The sequence below is a fragment of the Lithobates pipiens genome, unplaced genomic scaffold (genome assembly GCF_037356315.1).
Source record: "Lithobates pipiens isolate NorthernLeopardFrog02 unplaced genomic scaffold, aLitPip1_a1.2 Scaffold_8, whole genome shotgun sequence".
Taxonomy (NCBI): Eukaryota; Metazoa; Chordata; class Amphibia; order Anura; family Ranidae; genus Lithobates; species Lithobates pipiens.
The window spans coordinates 441,303,899-441,326,607 of NW_027507903.1; the positions used below are offsets into that span (position 1 = coordinate 441,303,899).

Sequence of the window (22,709 nt, forward strand, 5' to 3'; positions counted from 1 at the left end):
ATCTATCCAATGATGTGGGTGTCAGGGCAGAGTCATACCCTTAGCAGGTATGGACACTGGAACACACCCACAAGGTAACCCCCCCTTGGGAAAGAGCTTCCCAGAGGGGGGGGGGGGGGGGGGGGGGGGTCAGCTATTGCAGGAAGGAGCCGCTGTAAGTATGACGACTTAACAAAGCATCCCGACCTGAAACTTTAGTGTGTCACTAACCACTTCCCAACTGGCGCACGCCGATGTAAGTTAGCAGAATGGCATGGGCAGGCATATTGGCGTACAGGTACATCCATTTTAAAATGCTGCCCTGCCATCAAGCGTGCCGGTCAGGACCCCCCGGAGTCTGGTCACGGGTCCCGTGATCGCCGTGGGGATACCCACAATTGTCTCACAGGGCGGCTGAATGGGGAGATGCTGTTGTAAACAACATTCCCCATTCTGCCTAGCAACAAGTGATGCTGATCTCTGCTCCATGTGATTGGAGCAGAGATCAGTGTTCACCAACACAAAGCCCAGCCCCCTACAGTAACACTTAAACTCTACACTGCCACCCCCTGGTTAACCCTTCACTGCCATTTACACAGGAATCAATGCATTTGTATAGCATTGATTGCTGTATAAAGTGACAATGGTCCCAAAAACGTCCGATGTGTCTGCCATAGTCACAATAAAAAAAAAAAAAAAAAATTATATTATATATATATATATATATATATAAAAAAAATGATCCCCTATTTTGTAAATGCTATCACTTTTGCGCAAACCAGTCAATAAATCGCTTATTACGATTTTTACCAACAATATGTCGAAGAAAACGTATCAGCCTAAACTGAGGGGGGACAAAGAAAAAAAAAAAAAAAAAAAGTTTGAGGGATATTATAACAAAAAGTAAAAAAATATTGCGTTTATTTCAAAATTGTTGCTCTAGTTTTGTTTAAACGCAAAAAATAAAAACCGCAGGGGTGATAAAATACCAAATGAAAGCTCCATTTGTGGGAAAAAAAAAAAAAAAGTAAATTTTGTTTGGGAGCCACGTCGCACAACCGTGCAATTGTCAGTTAAAGCGACGCAGTGCTGAATTGCAAAGAGTGGTCTGGTCTTAAGCCAGCAAAAAATGGTCCGGTCTGAAAGTAGATAAAGTATGCAAATCCCCAGTGAAGCGAACAGCTTCAGATGATACAATTCTCCATGCATATCTGCTGTCTTCCATTTTATATATTCTTTAGAAAGGGCACATTACGTTACAAATGCTCTTCCTGGTCAGCACTGGGAGTGGATTGGAGGAAAGGCACACACCCCCACTCCACATAAACTTTTGGCAATGGGCAGAACTCTGCTCAGAACCAAGCAGCACTCCAACTATAGCAACCTTCCAGAAGACAAACTTCAGGCTGCTTTCATATTTGTTGGTGAACTTGTCGTAAGTTAATCAGGCTGATAAGAGCTACAGAAGAAACATGGGACTTGGTGCTTTACAGAGATAACACTAAAAAAGTGCCCAGCTCAAAAATTTCACGAATTGGGTTTATAGCCTATATAGGAAATTATACATTTACCCCATCTAACAAGTCACATTAAAGATATATTTTCACATGTGCGCCAGTGTCTATTAGGCAATGTCAATTTGGCTGTTTTGCAGGCTAGCTGGTAAAATTGTGATTGTGCCCCTTAGTGCAAAGGCTGGTTATGGTTTGGGGTGGTTGCTACTGTAGCGCTGATATTTTTGCCTGTAAGTGCTATGCAATGTTAACATATGGACAGTATTATAAATTGGTATTTGGCACCATCTAGTGTCCTAAATGTAGAAGTGGCTTGGTTTATTTTCTGTTTGAAGAACAGAGACGTGTTACAGGAAGTGACTCATTGTTTACATTATACAAGGACTTGCCTACCCACAATGCCAAGTAACCTACCCATGAACACTCAGTGCTTAACTGCATTCTGGGCAAGATAGAAAAAGCCCTGCGTGGCCATTCCATCCCCCCCCCCCGGACGTGTGGCCTACATACAAGGATCTGTGGGGAGGTGTTCCAGAGAGTGTGGCCTACAGCAACTGTGGAGCTGAACAGCCAGCTAACCTGCTTTATACCTGTGTGCTGGAGAGACAGTGTGACTGGATTGGGAAGGATCCAGAGACATCTGACGGAGCCATTTGAGGGTCCCGGTCTTCTCATGGAACTAATCAGTGTGACAGCACACAGACTGGCAGCAGGATCAGGACAGAGCGGAGGTTTCCAGCTTCCAGGCCTGGTGTGGTGAGAGGGCTGTTGCCCATAGTTAGTGAACACACTTTGGACTCATACCACAGTGTTGCTGGGACCAGTAGTTCCACTAAAGGGTCACACTCAGTTTGAATTCCAACACTGTGCAGCTTAGAGACAAATACACTTGAGGCAGCGATACGCATGTCACGCCACCAGAACAGTTTAAATAGTCAGTTTATTGCTTTTTTTCGTCTTGTTAAAACCCCATTGGATTACAATACACGGCAGTATAAAAGCTAGCAGAAGACTAAAGACTGCATCTTTCACCGAGAGGCCTTGTGCATAGTTGTAGCAAGGAACTGCACCATACCTCTAGGAGTAGCCATTGAGCAAAGTGTACTGCATTTGTTTAATATTGTATTACTGTGGTTGGTCAGCATGCTGGAAATGGGAAGGTACCCAGTGTCACTCTGGGCACTAGCCCCAATTGGGAGACACACTTGCAGGGGTTCACCACCGGACTAACTATGTAGAAGTTGTGAATATTCATTTTGTAGCACTGACATTTTTGCCTACTAAATGCAAAGTTAATGTGAATACAATGTAAACCTATGGACAATGTTATTTGTTAGTATTTGGCACCATCTAGTGACCAAAACTGAAAATGGACTTTAGTTATTTTCTTTCTCATGGTGTTGGAAAGATAACAGGTAGTGAATGCGTTTACTTTTGTCATTTGACCTGATCTACCCAGAATGTCAGGTGACCTACCCATAATCACCTTCTACTGAACTGCATGCTGGGTAGGCTATAAAAAGGCCCCGTGCTGCCATTTTCTCCCTCTTCTGGACACATGGCCTGCCTGTGATGAGGTCTCCAGAGAGAAGAGCAGCAATCCAAAGCCAGAAGAGGACTTCACACCACAGCATGCTGGGATAGCAGTGCGGTTGGATCGGCAAGGCTCCAGAGGCACTCTGGAGTCAACTGAGAGCTCCTGGTGACCTTGTGAAGCTGAACAGCGTGGCAGCAGCAAATTGACTGAGACAAGCAGAGTGGAGCCGATTTATTCTTCAGACCCAGTTTGGTGAGGGCTGTTGCCCACATTTTCTTACACACATCTAGACTTTAACAGTGTTGCTGGGACTTGTGGTCCCACGCAGGAGAATCTAATAGACAGACTGAGTTTAAGCAGGCCTCAAGCCTATTCATCACAATACTATTAGCACTGTTACAGAGGCAATTTCAAGTGTATCACGCTAGAGGAACAGTTTTAATATTCATCTCACGTTAACCCTTGTTGTTCCACTGTCAGATTACAATTGTCACAACAACTATAGCTAGCAGAAGAAAAGAGCAAAGAGTGCATCCTTTATTGCAAGGCCTTGCATCTTAAAGCAGGGGGAGCTCCTTAGGGCTTGTGTTGTAATTCATTATTGATCCTGTATTTCTATAGCTACTAGGGTGTGCTGAAAGTGGGAAGGTGCCCAGAGTAAGGTGTAGTCCCTCTGAGCACTAGTTCCAATTGGAGCCACATTCTAAGGGGTAATTTAAGACAACTGTACAGGTACAATCTGTTGTGTAAACCTACTGTACTGTTACATTATGTTCATGTGACAGTGAAAATATTGTAATTACCATTTTACTCTACTCAATACAAGTTCCAGTAAATATAAGTTTCTGGTACTTTGGTGTGGAGTGTTCTTTTCTCCAGCAGGTGGAGCCATTGGATACCCAGGTGAAAACAGAGGTATACTGTTATTATATTGTGGGGTTCCCTTCACCATTAGCTCAACAACATTGCACCACAGCTGTGTCAAGGGGACTCAGCCAAGTCAGTGGGGGGTTAACTAGCAGAGTACAGGCCCAAACAAATTCAGCAGCTCCTTCGAGGGTCAGTGCTACAATTGCATGGTTACATTACTTGTGTGGCAGTGTAGTTATGGAATTACCAGTTCTAGTAAAATCACATTCTGGTTAATTACAATTGGTGTGCAGTGTTCCTTTTCCTGCAGGTGGAGCAACAGATACCCAGGTAATGGTAAAGTTACATTGATATTGTGGGATTGGCCTTTGTGGTTAAGCTTCACACCAATACTGTTCCACAGCTGTGGAAAATGGGGAGAGTCAATTCACTGTGGGTGGAAAAGCAGAGTACAGGCCCAAATCAAATACCAGCAGGTCAGTGTTACACTACTTTTGTGCAGTTGTACAAGTGCATAGGCATGCCGTGTGCGGGGGGGGGGGGGGGGGGATGGAGGGGGCAGGGAGAACCAACTGGGATCATAGTCACCAAGAAAACAATTGACAACACTACACCATGAAGGCCTGGAATCCTGCAAGGTCCCCCTGCTCAAGAGATACAAATACAGGCTTGTCTGAAGTTTACTATTGAACATCTGAGTGATTCAGAGGAGAACCAGGTGAAAGTGTTGTGGTCAGATGAGACCAAAAAATGAGCCCTTTTGCATCACATCAATGTGTTTGGAGGAGGAATGTCACCCAAGAACACCAAACATGGTGAGGTAGAAACATGCTTTGGGGGGGGTGTTTCGCTGCTAAGGGACAGGAGACCTTCACATCAAGGGTCAATGGACAGGGCCATGCACTGTCAAATCTTGAGTGATAACCTCCTTCCCTCAGCCAGGGCACTGCAAAATGGGTATTCCAGCATGACAATGACCCAAAACATATGGCCGTGGCAAAGGTGTCCCAAGAAGCCTGTTAAGGTCCTGGAGGGGCCTAGTTAATTCTCAGACCTTAATCCTATATATTTTTTTTTTTTTTTTTTTTTTTTTTTTTAAAGGCAGAGCTGAAGGTTTGAGTAAATGTCAACCTCAAAACCTTAATGACTTGGGAGGATCTGCAAGGAGTAGGACAAAGTGCCTTTTGAGATGTGTGCAAACCTGGTGGCCAACTACAAGAACCATCTGACCTCCAATTGCCAACAAGGGCAAATAAACCTACCATAAAAAAAAAAAAAAAAAAAAAAAGTTACGTACCGGTAACATCCTTTTCCGGGAGTCTTTCAGGACAGCCACCTTAGAGAGACCCTGGCTCCTCCCCTCTCAGGAAACACCGCCTTCAATTTCAAGATTTAAGCCTCGTCCTCCCTCTGTTCTTCCAGAGTACCTCCGGCCAACTGGGGAGACACAAGAACACGTCAAACAAACAAACTTTCAATCTTACCTGACGGTCTCGTGTGACGAGTTCCCGACGATCTCCAAAAACCTGGGTGGGAACCGGGGCTGTCCTGAAAGACTCCCGGAAAAGGATGTTACCGGTACGTAACTCAGTTTTTCCCCCCCAAGTTAGTCTTTCAGGACAGCCACCTTAGAGAGGATAAGCGAGCACATTACCTTAGGGTGGGACCACTGCTTGCAGCACTTTACGACCAAAGGCCTGGTCTTTGGCTGACAGAAGATCCAGTCTATAGTGTTTCACGAACGTAGCAAAACTGGACCACGTTGCAGCTCTACAGATCTGTTCAGGAGATGCACCAGCCCACTCTGCCTGAGAAGTTGCCACTGCCCTGGTTGAGTGTGCTCCAATCCCAACTGGGGGTTCTAACCCCCCTGCCACATAAGCCTGCCCAATAGCTAACCTTAACCATCTGGCTATCGTACGTCTAGAGGCTCTGGAACCCTTCCTAGCCCCTGAAAATAACACAAAAAGTGAATCAGACTTCCTGAACTGACTTGTGCAATCTAAATAATGAAGGACACATCTTCTAACATCCAATCTATGAAAGATGTGTTCCTGTTCTCTTACTGGATTTGAACAGAAAGTAGGTAGCACAATCTCCTGGGCTCTATGAAAACTAGAGGCTACCTTAGGCAAAAAGGCCGGATCCGTCTTAAAAACCAAACGGTCCGGAAAAGCCTGAAAAAAAAAAAAAAAAAAAAAAAAAAAAAAAAAAAAGTGCCCTAACAGAAAGGGCTTCGAGTTCACTCACTCTCCTTGCTGTAGTGATCGCCACCAAAAACACCGTTTTGAGAGTGATCAGTTTTAATGAGCAACATTCCAATGGCTCAAAAGGTTCCCCTGTGAGAAATTGTAAAACTAAAGAAAGATCCCAAACTGGGAAGGGGGAATTTGAAACAGGTCTCTGCCTACTTAGGGCTTTGAAGAATCTCATTATCCAAGGGTCTGAAGCTAGCTGCCTTTCTAAAAAGACGCTTAAAGCGGATACCTGACCCTTCAGAGTTCCAAGGGCTAAACCTTTATCTGCCCCAGCCTGTAGGAACTCTAGAACGGCTACAGAGCTGTGCACATTGAAGGAGCTCTCTGAGCACCAGCTATTGAACCGCCTCCATACCTTTAAGTAAATGGTCCTGGTTTCCTTTTTCCTGCAGTTTAGGAGCGTGGCTACTAAGCGATCTGAGAAGCCCTTGCCCTTCAACAGTTCTTCCTCAGAAGCCAAGCTGCAAGGTTCCACCGCTCTACCTGAGGACAGCAGATTGGACCCTGAGAAAGGAGATCCTCCTGGACTGGGAGAATCCAGGGGGGGGGGGGTTCTACAGACAGGCCTTTCAGAATGGAGAACCACGTCCTCCTGGGCCAGTGAGGTGCGATTAGAATAAGGGTAGTGTTCTCCACCTGAAACTTCCTTAACACTGCCGGAATCAGTACAGGAGGGGGGGAAAGCATAGCACCTGGAGAAACCCCAATTCTGTGCTAGTGCGTCCACCGCCAACGCCCCGTCCCCCTTGTTTATAGAAAAGAAGCTGGCTACCTTCACGTTTTTCCTCGAGGCAAAGAGGTCTATCGAGGGAATCCCCCACCTCTGGGTGATCATTTCGAAAATCTCCTGTTTGAGAACCCAGTTGCCTTCTCTCAATGTTCTCCTGCTGAGGAAATCTGCCACCTGATTTTGCTCCCCCTTCAAGTGGACTGCTGACAGGGACAGGACATTTGCTTCGGCCCACGAGGATGGCTCTTGTTAGGGTCCATAAGGATTTGCTCCTGGTGCCCCCCTGTCTGTTGATGTAGGCTACCACTGAGGAATTGTCCGACCTGACTTTTACGTGATGCCCCCTGAGTTCTCTCTGAAAGGTCCTGAGAAGCCAGATCTACTGCCCTCAGCTCCCTCCAGTTCGAGGATCTCTTCGACTCCCTCCTCTCCCAGGTACCCTGCATCAGGCGGGAGTCTAGGTGTGCACCCCAACCTGAGCTGCTTGCATCGGTTGTGACCACCCTGGATATTGGTAAAACCCACTCTAGGCCCTGGGACAAATTTGCTCCCTTTCTCCACCAGAGGGACCTCTTTACCTGGTCCGGAACCGACACCAAAGAATCCAGGGACTCCTGGCTGTGATCCCAAACCTTCAGTATAAATAATTGCAGGGGACGGTAATGTAATCCCGCCCACTGGACCGCCGGGAGCGTGGACGTCAGCAAACCCAATGCCGACATGACCCTCCTTACTGAGATCTGGTGGCTGCCCTGGAGAAACAGTGCCCTGTCTACCTTTTGAATTTTTTCTGAAGGGAGGAAGACTTTCTGTACTGTTGAGTCCAACACATATCCCAGGAAGGTGACCCTCTGGGAAGGATCTAAGTTGGACTTCTCCAGGTTCAGAAGCCAACCCAAGTTTACTAACAGGTCTCTTGTTGTCTGTAAATCTCGAGTAAACTGTGTCGGAGAAGATCGTCGAGATACGCGATCACCGAGATTCCCCTGAGACACAGATAGGCCAGAACTTCTGACATTACTTTGGTGAAGATCCGGGGGGGGGGGGGGGGGGGGAGGATAGCCCGAAGGGAAGAGCCTTGAACTGTAGGTGTAGCACCCCTACCGCGGTTCTTACTGCCAGTCTGAGGAAACGCTGGTGGGTCTCTGCGATGGGAATATGCAGGTATGCATCTTTTAAATCCATCGATGCCATGAAACAGTTTGGTGGAAGAAGTGCTTTCACCGAGTAAACTGAATCCATCCGAAACCTTTTGTAGGTGACTGAGACATTCAGAGGCTTCAGGTTCAGGATAAGCCTGAACTTTCCCGAAGGCTTGCGAACCACAAACACGTGGGAATAGAAGCCCCTGCCTGTCTCTCCTGCTGGGACCCGTACTACCACTTCTTGTTCCTCTAACTCCTGCAGAGAGGAAAGAAGGGCAGACGATTTTTCTGCACATTGTGGCAGCTCGGTGACAAGGAGTCTCAGAGGGGGGGGGGGGGGGGGGAGTTCTGAAAACTCCAGACGGTAACCTCTTCTGATGACCCCCAACACGAACTGATTGGAGGTGATCATCTCCCACTGTGGGAGGAAGGCCCCCAACCTTCCTCCCACTGTGACCCTGTCACTGAGACTTTTTGGGCTGTTCAGGAGGGCGAAAAATTGCTCCCCCGCGCCCTTTGCCCTTGAGCCCCCAACTTTTCCTCTGCCGACTAGTTCTAGGGGCTTCAAACTTCTTCTGAGGAAGAGTCTCTCTTTGACTGCTCCCCAATTTTCCTCTTAACGGGAAAGGCCTTTTTCTTATCCGCCGTGCGATCAAGCACTGCTTCAAGACCTGGCCCAAACAACAAGTCTCCTGTAAAGGGGATCCCACAAAGCTTTGCTTTTGACACATTGTCCCCCTGCCAGGTCTTCAGCCATAAAGCCCTCCTAGCTGAGTTGGTCAGAGCCGAGGACCTTGCAGACATTCGCACGGATTCAGCTGAAGCATCCGCAGTGTATGCTATCCCCTTAAGCAGCATGGGAAAGGAGGATAGAATGGTCTCCTTTGCCGTCCCTGCTTCAATGTGCGCATTAATTTGGGTAAGCCAATACTCCATATTACGAGCCACCACTGTGGCTGCCATGGCCGGTTTAAGATTCCCCTGTGATGAATCCCAGGCTTTTAGGAGTGAATCCATCCTTCGATCCATAGGGTTTGAAAGTACCCTCATGTCCTCGAAGGCCAGATCAGTGTGTCTGGACACCTGGGAAAAAGCAGCATCTAATCTGGGAGATTTATTCCAGACGAGAGCCTCTTCTTCCGAAAAAGGAAACCTTCGTTTTAATGCCCCAGAAAAGAAAGGTTTCCTCTCAGGATCCTGCCATTCCTTCTTGATGGCATCGATCAAGATGTCATGCACCGGGAACACCTGTTTTTTCTGTTCCCCCATGCCCTTGTACATCTGATCATGGAGTGACAATGCCCTCTTTTCCTCTTGTATGCCTAAAGTGGTATGAATAGCTCCTAAGAGCTCATCCACTTCCTCCAGGGAAAGCTTATACCGTGAGGTTCTACTGGATTCCCCATCCAACCCCTCATCATCAGATTCCCCTTGGGAGTCTGAGCCGACACTGTCAACCTCTTCCTCAGCTTCCTCTCTGGGACCCCCTGGATTCTCTCCACCTGCAGGAGGAACATCCACAGGGCTGGATGGTACACTCTGCTGCGCTGGTGTAGGAGTGCTCTGGGGCTGAGGCCACTGTAAACTAGAAAAAAAAAAAAAAAAAAAAAAGTGTCTGGAAGGACTGGAAAGTATTAGAGAGTTCCTTCACAGAAGCCGCCAGATCTGCCCCCTGTTCTGCTGCCTGCTACCAATCCCTAACCAATCCCTCAATACACTCTCTGCAGAGTGCCTTGGACCAGGAATCCCCCATAGAGGCTCTACATGAAGGACACTTCTTCCTAGAACCATGGGGGGGACTTGCTTGTGGCTTTCTGAAAGAGAAATAAAAGAGAGAGCAGCATAAAATTAAAAGAAAAAGAAACACCAGCGCTACATAGAGGACCACCGGGAGTGCCCCCCCCCCCCCCCCAGGATCCCAGACGCACTGCCCTTCCCCGACCACCAAGGGGGAAAAAAACACCAGTGGAGCTACTGGTTATAATGTAAGGGAACACCTCCCCAGGGTTCCCCTAACCTTTGAGTGGCTGGTGCTGTTATCTCCAGGAGCTCTTGGAGCCTCTGCTTCAGACATTCTCCTGTTGAGGAAGAGTGGTGCGAACGTGCCTCCTACAGCTGCCTGTACAACTTTAGAAAGAGAGGCTGCACCAGCCGAACGCTTGGTCCCCTTTCACGTGCCGCGTCCGGAACCGGAAGACGCGGATACAACGAAGAAGTCCGCCCCCACCGGAACTGACGTCGCCCGTCATACGGTCCGGCCTCCAGCTCCAAGCCGACTGCTAACACAGGGGGGACCTTGGACGTCTCGTTGCAGCGCCCCCCTGGGCGAACGAAGGGATGGACCGCCCCAAACTTCCCGCTTTCCCCAAGCGAAGTTTAGAGTGCGTGTAAAAAAGGTCAGTACGAGGGTCCAGCTCCCCAGCCGACCGGACTGCCTACCCTGTTGCAGCACCCTCCTGGGCGAACGAACAGGAGAACCTCTAAAACTTCCTGCTTTCCCCAAGTGAAGATTAGGGTACATGTAAAAGACGGTCAGTCAAAAACCAGCTCTCTGGCCGCCCAGACTGCCGAACCCGTCGTAACACCCGCCTGGGTGAACGAACGGGTGAACCTCTAAAACTTCCTGCTTTCACCAAGCGAAGATAGAGTACATGTAAGACGGTCAGTACGACAGAGTCGGACTGCCGAACGGAGTCAGAGCTCCGTTTCAGATACGTAGCCTCAGTTTCGCCAACTGATTTAGCTAAGGTTCCTTAGCGGTGTCTCCCCACCGGAGGAAACACCATAACTGAGGAACAGAGGGAGGACGAGACTTAAATCTTGAAATTGAAGGCGGTGTTTCCTGAGAGGGGAGGAGCCAGGGTCTCTCTAAGGTGGCTGTCCTGAAAGACGAACTTGGGAAAATTTATATAGACCAATCATTTGTCAGTGGGCAAAATCAGCATATATCCAAATACACCCTCTTCCCCTCCCAACTGTAGGCTGCAACTGGATGTGGCTAAATGCTGGGTTGGAATGATGAGACTCACTCAATTATTTGCTGAGTGACCAGCACAATCGTGCTCCTATTGGGAGAGAGCTACTTGGAACTCTTTAGTGCACATAGGACGCCTTTAATAATCTGTTATAATCAAGTTGGCCAATATTATACCAAGTGACATCTGTCCATTCTAAGGGTGGGCCTTGGTCCCCCTGGGATGCTGTCATTATCTGCTGTAAAGCCGCGTACACACGGGCGGACTGTCTGGCCAACTTAGTCCGTCGAAACACATTTCAGCGGACAGTCCGCTCGTGTGTGGGCTTCAGCTGACTTTTTCAGCGTGCAGTCTGGCGGACTAAGCATTTCGGAATTTCCGTAATATTGTCCATCGTACTTTGGTTTCAGCGGACAATCCGCTCGTGAGTAGGCTAGTTCGACGGACTAAGTATGGCGCATGCTCAGAAAGGATTTACACGGCGAAAGGTTGCATTGCTGTGTATTGGACTTCCTATTTCTAGTCCCGTCGTACATGCTGTACACGTCATCGCGCAAGCTTTCGACGGACTGTTTGTGCATCCGTGTGTGGTCAAGTCCGTTCATTCGAAAGTAGGACGGACTGTCCGTCGGATTGTCTGACGGACTAAGTTGGCCATACAGTCCGCCCGTGTGTACGCGGCTTAAGAGTGACAAGTCAGTATGCCAGTGTAGGCAATAGACATCTTCTGTGCTTATTTAGACAAGCCTTAAGCTCCACCAAGCTCCTGATGAAAGTCAATAAGCTGCTATGCCACGTTTCTGGCATTAATCCTGACAAATTCATGAAGGATCTGCAAAACATTTAGTTCTGACGGTGACTTGTGGAACAAATTCAGTTCTACAATAAGCCATTTTCTCATTATGGTGCATTCAATGCACCAAAAGTCACACTAGCAGTTCATATCTTATGAAGTGGAGCCAATTAAAACCAACCTCAGAGAACTGGGGCAGATGTTATGTCCATTTAGAATTTTAGCATGCAAGACTTGTGCTAGAAATAAAGCACACATTCTAGACGGATGCATGGATTTGGTGCATATTACACCACTTCAGAATGTGCATGACCCATACAAAATATGTACCAGTCTTTACGATTTCTGGAGATCATGTCAAGCCTATCCCCTATATTGTGGAAACAGCATCAGGCTGAACTTTTGTGTCAACTGTATGCAGAAGTAGTGTCTATTGAGGGAGGCTTAAGTGGAGAAGTTGCACTGCTAACCAAATGTTAACACTGTTAATTTTTTGGAGCATTGATTTTAAATAAATGGATGAGAACTGACCTGTGTTCATAGCATCTTAATTATTTTGTAATTTTTGTATGTGGCACTGTTCCACTAAAAATTATAGAGATAAGTTACTAAAAGATCCACTTTGCCATGCTGTGTACTGAACTCTACAATACACCAATATAGACAATAGACTAGTTGGCAGCATGTTGGCTTGCTCATGCCATTCTCCCCGCCCCCCCCCCCCCCCCCCCCCAAAAAGTGCTTTAAAAAAAAATTGCCCATAATCTTACCTTGCGCAATCCTCATTTCTAGCTCAAGAGGGCCAGATGTACTAACAGGAAGAGGTGGTGGCAAGGTGTTGACCGTCACAACCAGCGGTATGGTACCTGTCTGAATGTAGCTGCAGCGCACAGTCACCCTAGGAAAAATAAATAAAATTTAGATACCAGGACTTTACTATGCTTCTAACAGGTCTACCCATCTTACCTCATTGTACTGTCCCTAGTGATAGAAGATCCCTGCCATGTCTGTATGCCTCTTACAGCTTCAATAGTCATCTCATAGGTCATTGGACTACCAGGCACCTGGTATGAAGGTAGGAAATATCAGAATAGGCAGGCAGCAAGCTTTAGTGTACTATGCAAATTCCTCCTTTAGGCATCACATGCAACACTTGCAAAGGCATGAATCCCATTTGTATACAATTTAAACACCTGCAGTTCACTTTGAATGAAGAGACTTTTTGTTCTTGGGAAAAATGTGGATGTAAAAAAATAAAATTCAAATTGGAAGATAATCTTCTAAATCAAAGTCATTCGAATCATAAAGATTACATTTGTTTCATTAAAGAGAACTAAAAGAAAAGTTTAAATGAAGCAAAAACCTTGTCCTGCACAACATCATGTCTTCAAGAATTCAGTTCAACGTTTCAAGCAAGCATGTTCTAGTTGACCACAGGAGTAGGGTTGATGGTACAATAAAGTTTATACATAACTAGTATGACCTATAGAAGCCATCTCATGACACAATACCGGTCTAAGTTTTATATAAAGTGATTATCCTCAGGTAGTGAAGCAACCCATTCTCAGTTTCACCAAGTGTGGTCACAGCTCAAGGGAAACCAGTCCAGTACATTTGGCCCAAAAAGTTACTACAAGAATCAATGACCCTCCAATCTCAGTCCCCCTTTTCATGATTGAATATGCAAGAGATTAGTCTTGGAGGTACCATGAATGACACTGGCAGACTTTATGACCACAAACTCCAGTTGATTCAAATATATTGTAATACCAACCTCATATGCATTAGCACAGGATAATGGGAATCTGAACACAGCAAAGGAGTCACTTGTAGCCACTGAAAGCTGAGAACAGGAAGACTTGTCCAATCCAATCACATGGACCGAGTTCAGAAGCAAAGATGGCTTGGTCAGATCTTTGGACACTGCAATCACCATGCTGTTATCGAGTGAGCACTGTGTGGTCACTGTAGGAAACAGATGTGTGTCAGTATATAAATCGGGTTTGCAAGCAAGTCATAAGTCTGACTATTCTGGACACTAGTCCATTTTGAATGGATGACTCCACCTCCAATTGTGGTATCTCAGAACAGCCCAAAAGGCAAGTCTTATACCGAGCCTGGAAAGGACTACAAGTATGGCTTAGTTACCAACAGGGCAAGATAAAGAATACATTAGAAAGTCACTCAAATAGAACAAATTAACCATTGCAAAACTTAAACCAATGTTTAAGTCTAGAACAAGCTTGACCAAAGTCAAATAATTTCTTTAGCCAAGGCTGAGATGCTAGCAACTACCTGCCAGAATGGATCAATAAAGTTCTCTACAAGTTTACCATGGGCATACTATCCCCACCCACACATCTTTAGTGAGAAAAGGCAATAGCTCACTTACACTTGTTGCCAAAGAAACAGGGCATTGTGGCATCGTTTGGGGAATAGCAACATCCCATCGCCTCACAGATGTCTCTGGTTACAGGAGTTTCAGCACAGGCCAGTTTGTCTGCTTGACTGACAGCAGAGCAGATGCCAGGGCTTGGGGCATCCATAACTTCTAAACAAGGAAGAGAGGAAAAGAAAAAAAAAAAAAAAAAAAAAAAAGAAGAATAAATAATCTTTCAACAATGACCAGTACATCTACTTCCATGCAGTTAGAACACCGAGGTCCAGGAAAGAATATAATATTACTAGGTTGTTATAGATTTCCCCTGGGTCCCAGTGACCACCCAAAGTCGGTAAAGCAAGCCATAAACAGCTCTTCAATTCAGGGGAACAGGACATGATTTAGGTTACCATTCTGTATTGGGCATTTTTTCTCCATCTTGTGTTGCTGCTCAACTGTATCATTCCCATTTTCTTCTAGGAGCAGGACCATCATATACTCTTCATCCTAGCAAAGTTTAAAAAAAATAAAGCATTTATACAATTAACCAACTGTAGTGCCCTTGAGTTAGTGTGCTAGAGAGTCTCTGCATAGACTAGGTAAATTGTCAGGCTTGGCTGGCAGCCAAGACAGTTTTTTCTGGGTCAGGGTTTTAGTGACTCCGGCAGCATCTCTGGTACCTCCCACTACTTCTAGAAACTAGTAGAATATTCTAGAAGGATTGTAGTGGAGGAGCTTCCTAGAATATTCAAGCACAGTTCAGGTCACATACAATCAAATGGACCAAGGGCCCCACTGTCAAAAAATAAATAAAATAATCAACTCAGACACATCCAAAGGACTAATTTCTGAGCTATATGCCAGATTGGAGGCTAGAATAAATGGAGCAAGACCTTCCAAGAGTAGAGTGGGATGCGAGAGAGATGTGGGGCAATGACCATGGAAGAATGGGATAGAATTTTGAAGCGAGTCTCAATCTCCCCTTCACAGAAGGCATCTCACCTGTTCTTAATACATATAGGGTCTACTATCTTCCCCCTCCCAAAAAAAAAAAAAAAAAAAAAAAAAAAAAAGTTTAAACTTGGGTGGATACAAAACAAGTGCCCCAGGGTGTAAGGCATCAGGGGAATTTATCCACAAAGTTAGATATTGGGTGAAGATAGACAGGATATATAAAGCCTTCAAGACTGCAATAGAACCAACAGCCAAGACATGCCTATTAGGGGGCATGGGGAGGGGGGGGGGGTAAAGTCTCAAACAGTACCACCAAAAGTAGTGCCAAGATGCCTATTCCAGGTGAGGGGGGGGCGGGAGCTCAGAAACAGCAGGCGCATATTCCTCTGACTGGAGAACTGGGTTGAGACCATCAATTCAATGAGATGGGGTGTTCCCTATAGGGCGAGGGTGGTGAACGGATAGAGATTCTCTTTTCTTGCTTACCCCTTGCTGCTCATAGCCCTCCTCTTTGGACACTACATCCCTCCCACCCCCCCGGAGTGTCTTTCTACATCCTGCCTTATGGTTCTGCAATTAATGGAATGCATGCATAACTAATGATTAAAGTGGTTGTATTTAAAAATAGAACAAATGTGTATCTATCACAGGGTGGTGTCTGGATACACTGATAAATAAAATGCCACGTCCTAGTTATCACTTTGTGAATGTAAATATTGACAAGGAAAAGGGGGAGTAAGGGAGAAAAATAAAAAATGCTGTTTGCTGTTTTTTCATGTCACATCCACATTATTATTAGCATTATGCACTCATTTTTATTTTTAATCATGATTCACCATTGCTCATGTTACAAATTACACCCTCACAAGCTTTACCAGCTATCATATCACACACACACACACAAATCGTCCACTCACTGCTATTATACCTCATTATCTATATACCCTCCTTTCACAGATGATGATCACCACATGGATCACACTAACTCTCATAATAAGGGGGGCACGCCTGTGGGGACTAGTGTTTATTATTGGAACTCCATCGCTGTGTGTCTGGGTAGTCCACCTCAGCTCCCGTGGGACTGATGTCCTTTCGTCCGGTTTCCAGTCCGCCATGTTTATGCCCCAACGTATAGAATCACCTGTAAGTAGTCTTGGAAAAGTGGGGGTTTATCCCTCTTTCCCTCCTCTCCCCCTTAATAGATCTATGGCATACAAGTTATAATTTGTCCAACGTATTGTTTCTTAATATTTATAGACACCCACTTCATACCTGCTCCTGAAGAGTGGCAGTCGCCACGAAACGCGTCGAGCCAATAGATGCCTCCCTTTTTACATTATGAGCCAATAGGTGCTCTCCCCTCTACATTATATTGTCATCCTCTATTCTATATATCAGCTGGACTGTACCAACAAACTGATTGGAACTATTTACTATGGAGACACGTCGTGGTGAATGTGACTACTTATAAAGGTTTACAATATGAACCAATTCGTTGTTTTACTATGGGATTTTGAGCCAAATAGTTGCCTCCCTATGTTTACAATTATAACAACACTACATGACTTTATATATCAATTGGTTTTATATGTAATTGAATATAATTGTCAGAGATTTGCCCTGAATGAATTTGTTGTTCACAGCATGAATTGATCATGTTGCTGATTACATATTTTACAATATTAGAGACCCCTGTCTGATGAATTTGGGTTTTTATAATATTTATAATATGAACTATGATAATATGTTTGTTATTTATTTATATATTTTTTTACAATTAAACCTTCTAGTGCCAATTGATGTCATATGATGTTTATATGCAGCGTCTTTGGTTCTTTTTATATATTACTTTGGGTACCTGTTGTCATATTCACTATCACTATGTTATCTCCAGGGTGCATGCCTCATACAAAGTCCCACTTGTCTTTGTCCTTTGTTTCAAAGTATCGGGGATGGTCGTGCTTGGTTTTACCCACCTTGCGCTTCATATAAAGTCCCACCTAGCTGTTTGGTTTCTCCAAACCTTTTTTCATAAATATATACCCGCTGATGTGTTTATTTTTTCCTACCTGCAAAGGAAAAGGCATAATGAGCTAGTATGCACCGCATACTAGCTCATTATGAAATACTTACCTTAGAACGAAGCCCCGACATTTGGTCTGATCCACGCCGAGGGAGCCGACATGTTCCCTCTGCGTTTCTTCCGGGTATCGCGGCTTTGGTGCCGTGAGTGGCCGGAGCCGCGATATCGTCACTCCCGCGCGGGAGATTTTTTTCCCGGCAGGGTCCGTCGTTTGCCAGGCTTTCAGCCGGGAATCCCCTGTGTGCATGCGCCGCTGCAGTCAGCGGCGCATTGCGAGGGGTACATCTCCTAAACCGTACAGGTTTAGGAGATTTTTTTTTACCTACAGGTAAGCCTTATTATAGGCTTTCCTGTAGGTAAAAGTCCCAAAAAGGACTATACAACCACTTTGGGGGGGGGGGGGGGGGGGTCTTCGAAAAAACCCCCATCACAATAGCATTATGTACTGTAAGATATTACACAATATTTTATGATGCTGTATCTTGTGTAATAGCAAATATTAAAAGAAAAAAAAAAAATTATATTCCGAGGGTCCTGACCAATCCCCCAATAGATGGGTTGGCAGGTCCCCTCAAATACTCAGGGTCAACCCAGCTGGGGGCAGTGGAGTTTGGGTGGAAGCTGGAGTTTAGTGTTAGGCATTTGGTGGCCCTTGAGGAAGCCCCTTTTGGGGGGGGGGGGGCGGGGGGGTGATTGCAGATGGGACCTCCTTTACAACACACATAAGTGTCCTGACCAGAAGTACAGGAGCAAGGCTGTGGACAGTTGGGCAAATCTAGCTAACAGCTAGGAGGGCTGGTGAGTGTTGCAGTCAGATGAGACATACCTGAGAGGACTGGGTGCAAGCAGTCTGGGAAGACTGGAGCCGTAGCCAGGAGGGCTGGTATCAGTAAGACAGCTGAGCACTGGGACTTTCTGAAAAAACTAAAGTGGCCCACAGTCCCTACCTGTAAAATTGCATTTGCTACAAGTCTAACAAAGCCTTTGTTAGACCATCTAAAACTGTGCCAGCTGGTCCTGGGAGTTATTCTACAAGCAAGATTGTGCTAAAGGGAGAAGTGTATATAGAGGCTGCATGTAGTTTGTCCCTGAAGAGTTCTGTTTTTTGATCAAGTGGGCATCACATTATACCCTCAACACCAACCAAGTTCAATTCCCCTAATAAATACAGCTGGAATTGTGTGCCTGGCTGTGCAGGGAGATACCTTCATTCACAAGCGGCTCCTGCAGGGGTAGCGCCACACAACTAAATTCAGTCATCTCTGGAGTCTCAGCCTGTTTGCTCAAAACCTGCTGATCTAGGCCCAAGCCTCCTCATCCACCACAGACTCATGAGGTACTTGTATTGGGCAAGTTACAATTATTTTACACCCCCCCACAGACACATCGCCATGCATGTAGCGTAGGGAAGAGTCAAAAGTTCATTAGCAATGGCATATTCCCTTTTACATCCTGGACACAACAGAAGTGAAGAAATGTATACTTCCTGAGGGAGGTTCCTTATGACATTGTCACCAAGAGAAGAAAATGTAACAATTGTTCTGTTGACAACTAACTAGTCTCTCCCATTACTGTACTTATGGAAGTGGTCACTGCAACAAATATACATTCAGGCTGAAATCCATGTAAGTGATGGTTCAACATCACCTGTGCCCCAGGAGGACATAAGGCATTACAAAACATGTCAGGCGTTAGGATGATACTATCACACTTGTATGTGACCCCCATGCACATGTGTTTATATAGCCGGCTTTTTATTTAGTATATTTGTGCAACAATTTTTGTACTCTGTTAACATCACCAGTCCCGTTTTAAGGAATAAACCTTTACCTAAACGGTATTTCACAATTGGAGCCCATTTCCTTCACCCCCCCCCCCCCCCCCCCCATCAGTTGTCGCTCATGGCCGGCTGGCCCAAGCGTGTTTTTTCAGATTTGGTGACCCATTGGCTGAAAAGTCTCTGCTCGCTGCCTTTCATTGGAGAGAGCCCCTGGTTGTTCCCTAGAGAGACGCTGGATTAGAGCAAGGATTGGCAAGCTTGGCGCCGCTCGGCTGCCTGTGTCTCGTTTGTTTCCAGAAGCCGCCAGAGTTGTTCGTGACCACAGAAGATCCATCTGTCCCTGCAGAAGGCTGTATCTGCCTATGTTGCAGACTCCGCTCGTGAGGCAGTCCATCGGCTCTGGTAAGGACCCTCACTTTCTCTGCCTGGAAGTTTGGTGATAAGGAGACGGGATCAACACTAGCATCTAATCTTTGGGACTGAACATAGGTTTCTTTTCAATTTTTTTTTTTTTTTTTTGATTATGGATGAAATTTTTTGATCACTATTTGGCTTAAGGCCCGTACACACGGTCGGACTTTTTGACAACACGCAAATTAGCTGTTTTGGAGCAACATCCGACTGTGTGTACGCTCCATCGGACAAACTTTCTGTTTTCATCGGACTTTTGTTGGCTGTGCGAACGGACAAACTTTCTGGCAACAAAAGTCCGATGGAGCAAAGTCCAACCGTGTACGCAAAAGCATCAGACTTTTGTACAAGGTACAAACACGCATGCTTAGAACCTATGCAAACGATCAGACTACAATACAGAAGTTGACCAAAAGGTGGCGCTGGAGTCATTGAACGTCCTCTTTTGAAGTGGCGTCCGTACGTTGTGACGTCACCACGTTCGTGTTTGTTGTCAAAAAGTCCGACCGTGTGTATGCAATACAAACTTGTGGACCACGCTCTTTGTACAAAAGTCCACGGAAAAGTTTGTACAAGTCCGACCGTGTGTATGAGGCTTTAGAATGAACTTTTAGTTGGACATTTGTTGTATTGCAGGGATTAGTTTTTCACTACATGGATCATTTTCAGGCACATGCTTTTTTGTGATTGATATATTGAATTCAATATAATTGATTTTTCTGAGTATTCACCATTTCAGAGCAACAATATTTTTTGGATTATATGAATTTATTCACTTGAGTTATTTCAAGCACTTACTGTTTTAGCACAATAATATTTTATAATACTTATGCAGACCATAGTGATATTTGAATGCGTTTTAGTTGCAGCTTATTTTTTTGTATTTTTTCTAGCGCGGCATTTTATTTCCTCTTTAGGAAATCAGTACTTCCTACACTCCAAAACTAAAAAGGTTAGTTTAAATAAGGTACTACCAATTAGCATAACGCAACACAAGTTAAGAATTTTTCTGAATTCTAATTAGGACCACTGGCCAATTTTATGTATTTGAAAGCTGAGTTGGCCCACGACATAAACCCCTGATGCAACGCTTACCACTTCTCTTACGTAGCATCCATCATAGGCAGCACCAACCACCATTGTGTTATTAGGTTTCTGTCCTACCCAGAGCCCGCATGCAGAATCATTTTCTAGATGCTGAAATTCATCCTGGAAATCTGAACAGAACATGATATGCCAGTTAAGATGCATTTCAATTATGGTTTGACATAAAGGCCAACTAGCACCAGTGTCTTCTCACATACATTTGAAAAGTCCAAGACTAGTAAACAAGTCAGAAGCCCTCCACAGTATTTCAGTCCTCAAACCCATGTGGTGACCTGCCTAGGCGACTCAAGCAGAAGTTCTCCTCTACCCCTCCCTTAGGGTTGCCACTGTTTCTTCAAGCCAAACCCAAACACTCAAATGGCACACAGTAGCGCTTTTTAGTATACACTATAGGATTGTAACATACCTGGGACACCTTTGGGCACTCCAGAGAGAGTAGTAATGTGGTGCACATAGTGCCCCCTCACCCTCCTGTCAAGCCCGGTTCCATGTCACATTCTTCTTTGATTAGTATGTCAGGGTTTAAGTCACAATTCAAAACCCAGACTGTCTGGGTGAATCCCAGACAGGTGGCAACCCTACCCTCCCTGCAATCTCCCTTGCCTGACCATTGAGACGCAGCACAGCTCATGAATATGAGCCAGGCTGCGATGCGAGGGTTCAGGCAGCTGCATCGCTGGATTGTGGGGAGGGGGAAGACACACACACACACACCTCTAGTTTGGATAAAGCAAGGGAGGTTTATAACCCCTGTAAAGTTTTATCTTTGCCATCTGTGTCCCATTGGAGAGATTAACCTTCACTTCCTGTCCTATACCCAAAACAGGATGTGAGGAAATTCCTGTAGATTAAGGGAACCCAGAATTAGTCCCCATTTGGGATTATTTTTACATTTAGTGACAATGTTAAAACAGGACAAAGAGGGTTAATCTCCCTAATGAGGAGACAGCAATAAAAACCTGACAGTGGGTTCCAACCCCTCTCCACTATCCAAAACTAAAAAGCAAAATTTACATATTGAAAGTGAATTGGGGAAAATCACTCCTGCTGAGCTATTGTTTTCAAACAGCAGGGAGACCTGCACTATAGCCAGCAGCGCTGATTGTGCAGAAATTTTTACAAAAGTTAATAGGCTGATTGACTTCTGTACACCCAGTATGTCCATACACTGAAATTCGCCCAAACCCTACTGAACTAGCTGACTATATAGAACTCAGTCACACCTGCATTTAAACAGCAAATTTCTGCAAAATAGCAAGCACTGGCAGCCTCTCATTTCTTTATATAGGGCTTTCCACCCACAGCCGATTGCATAAATCTTACCAAGTCTTCTATAGAAATTTGTATTATGCACACCACCCCTACGCTTGGCAGCACCCCTTTTCACCCACAAAAAGCAAAGTGAACGCAGTTTTAAAAATTACTTACCAAGTACAAACGCAACATCTTCAGCAGAGATGGAAAACGACAACTCCATTTTGTTCGGAGCACAGTGGAGGTGAGATGAACTATCCCAATAGCCTTTCGCATCACACAACAGCCATGCTAAACTCCAAAACAGCAGTGCAAACCCCACTCCTTCCCTAAAATAAACCATTTTTGACACTGCTTCCAATACTAAGGTTTGGTCCTGACCAGAGATTTATAGTCTGCAGAGAGGGCAGGGCTTCAATCTGTTTGAACAGGGAGTAATATGCACACAGGTGATCTTAATACAATTTGGCCTCTGGCACAAGCACACCAGCCCCTCTGCTGACAGCCTGTAAAGCCCATCCTATGGCCTCATGCACAGTGAGGGTCAATTCACACTGTATACCAGTGGTCATCAACCCTGTCCTCAGGACTAACAGACCAGGTTTACAAGATAACTAAAATACATCACAGGTGATAACATTTGCTGCTCAGTGATTGCAGTATTCTAGTCTGCATCCCCCCCAAGGTAATACATAAAACCTGGCCTGTTAGTGGGCCCTGAGGACAGAGTTGATGACCACTGCCGTATACTATGACAGATGTTTTACAGCATGGTAAAATGTCTGTCACTGCAGGGACACACAAGAAAAAATCGTTCCCTTTGTGTCCCATTCACACTGCTATGCAGCCTATGGCTGTGCTGCGATTAAAAGCTGTGTTTTATCACAGTTTATTGGGCCGAAGCACGCGGCAATGTACAGCACATCCCACTGCTGTACA

General features: G+C 45.4%; 1 protein-coding gene across 1 annotated transcript; it reads right to left on the reverse strand.

Moving 5' to 3' along the window:
• Positions 1 to 12,386: 12,386 nt before the first annotated feature.
• LOC143962223 (zona pellucida sperm-binding protein 4-like) lies at positions 12,387 to 22,313 on the reverse strand. Its single transcript, XM_077471554.1, has 8 exons — positions 21,945 to 22,313; positions 20,505 to 20,626; positions 14,592 to 14,688; positions 14,194 to 14,352; positions 13,576 to 13,766; positions 12,768 to 12,865; positions 12,572 to 12,699; positions 12,387 to 12,445 (listed from the first exon to the last, which is right to left on the reverse strand). Exons 1-8 carry the CDS (start codon positions 22,111 to 22,113, stop codon positions 12,387 to 12,389), a joined length of 1,023 nt encoding a protein of 340 aa, XP_077327680.1. The 5' UTR covers positions 22,114 to 22,313.
• Between the last annotated feature and the right edge of the window lie 396 nt (positions 22,314 to 22,709).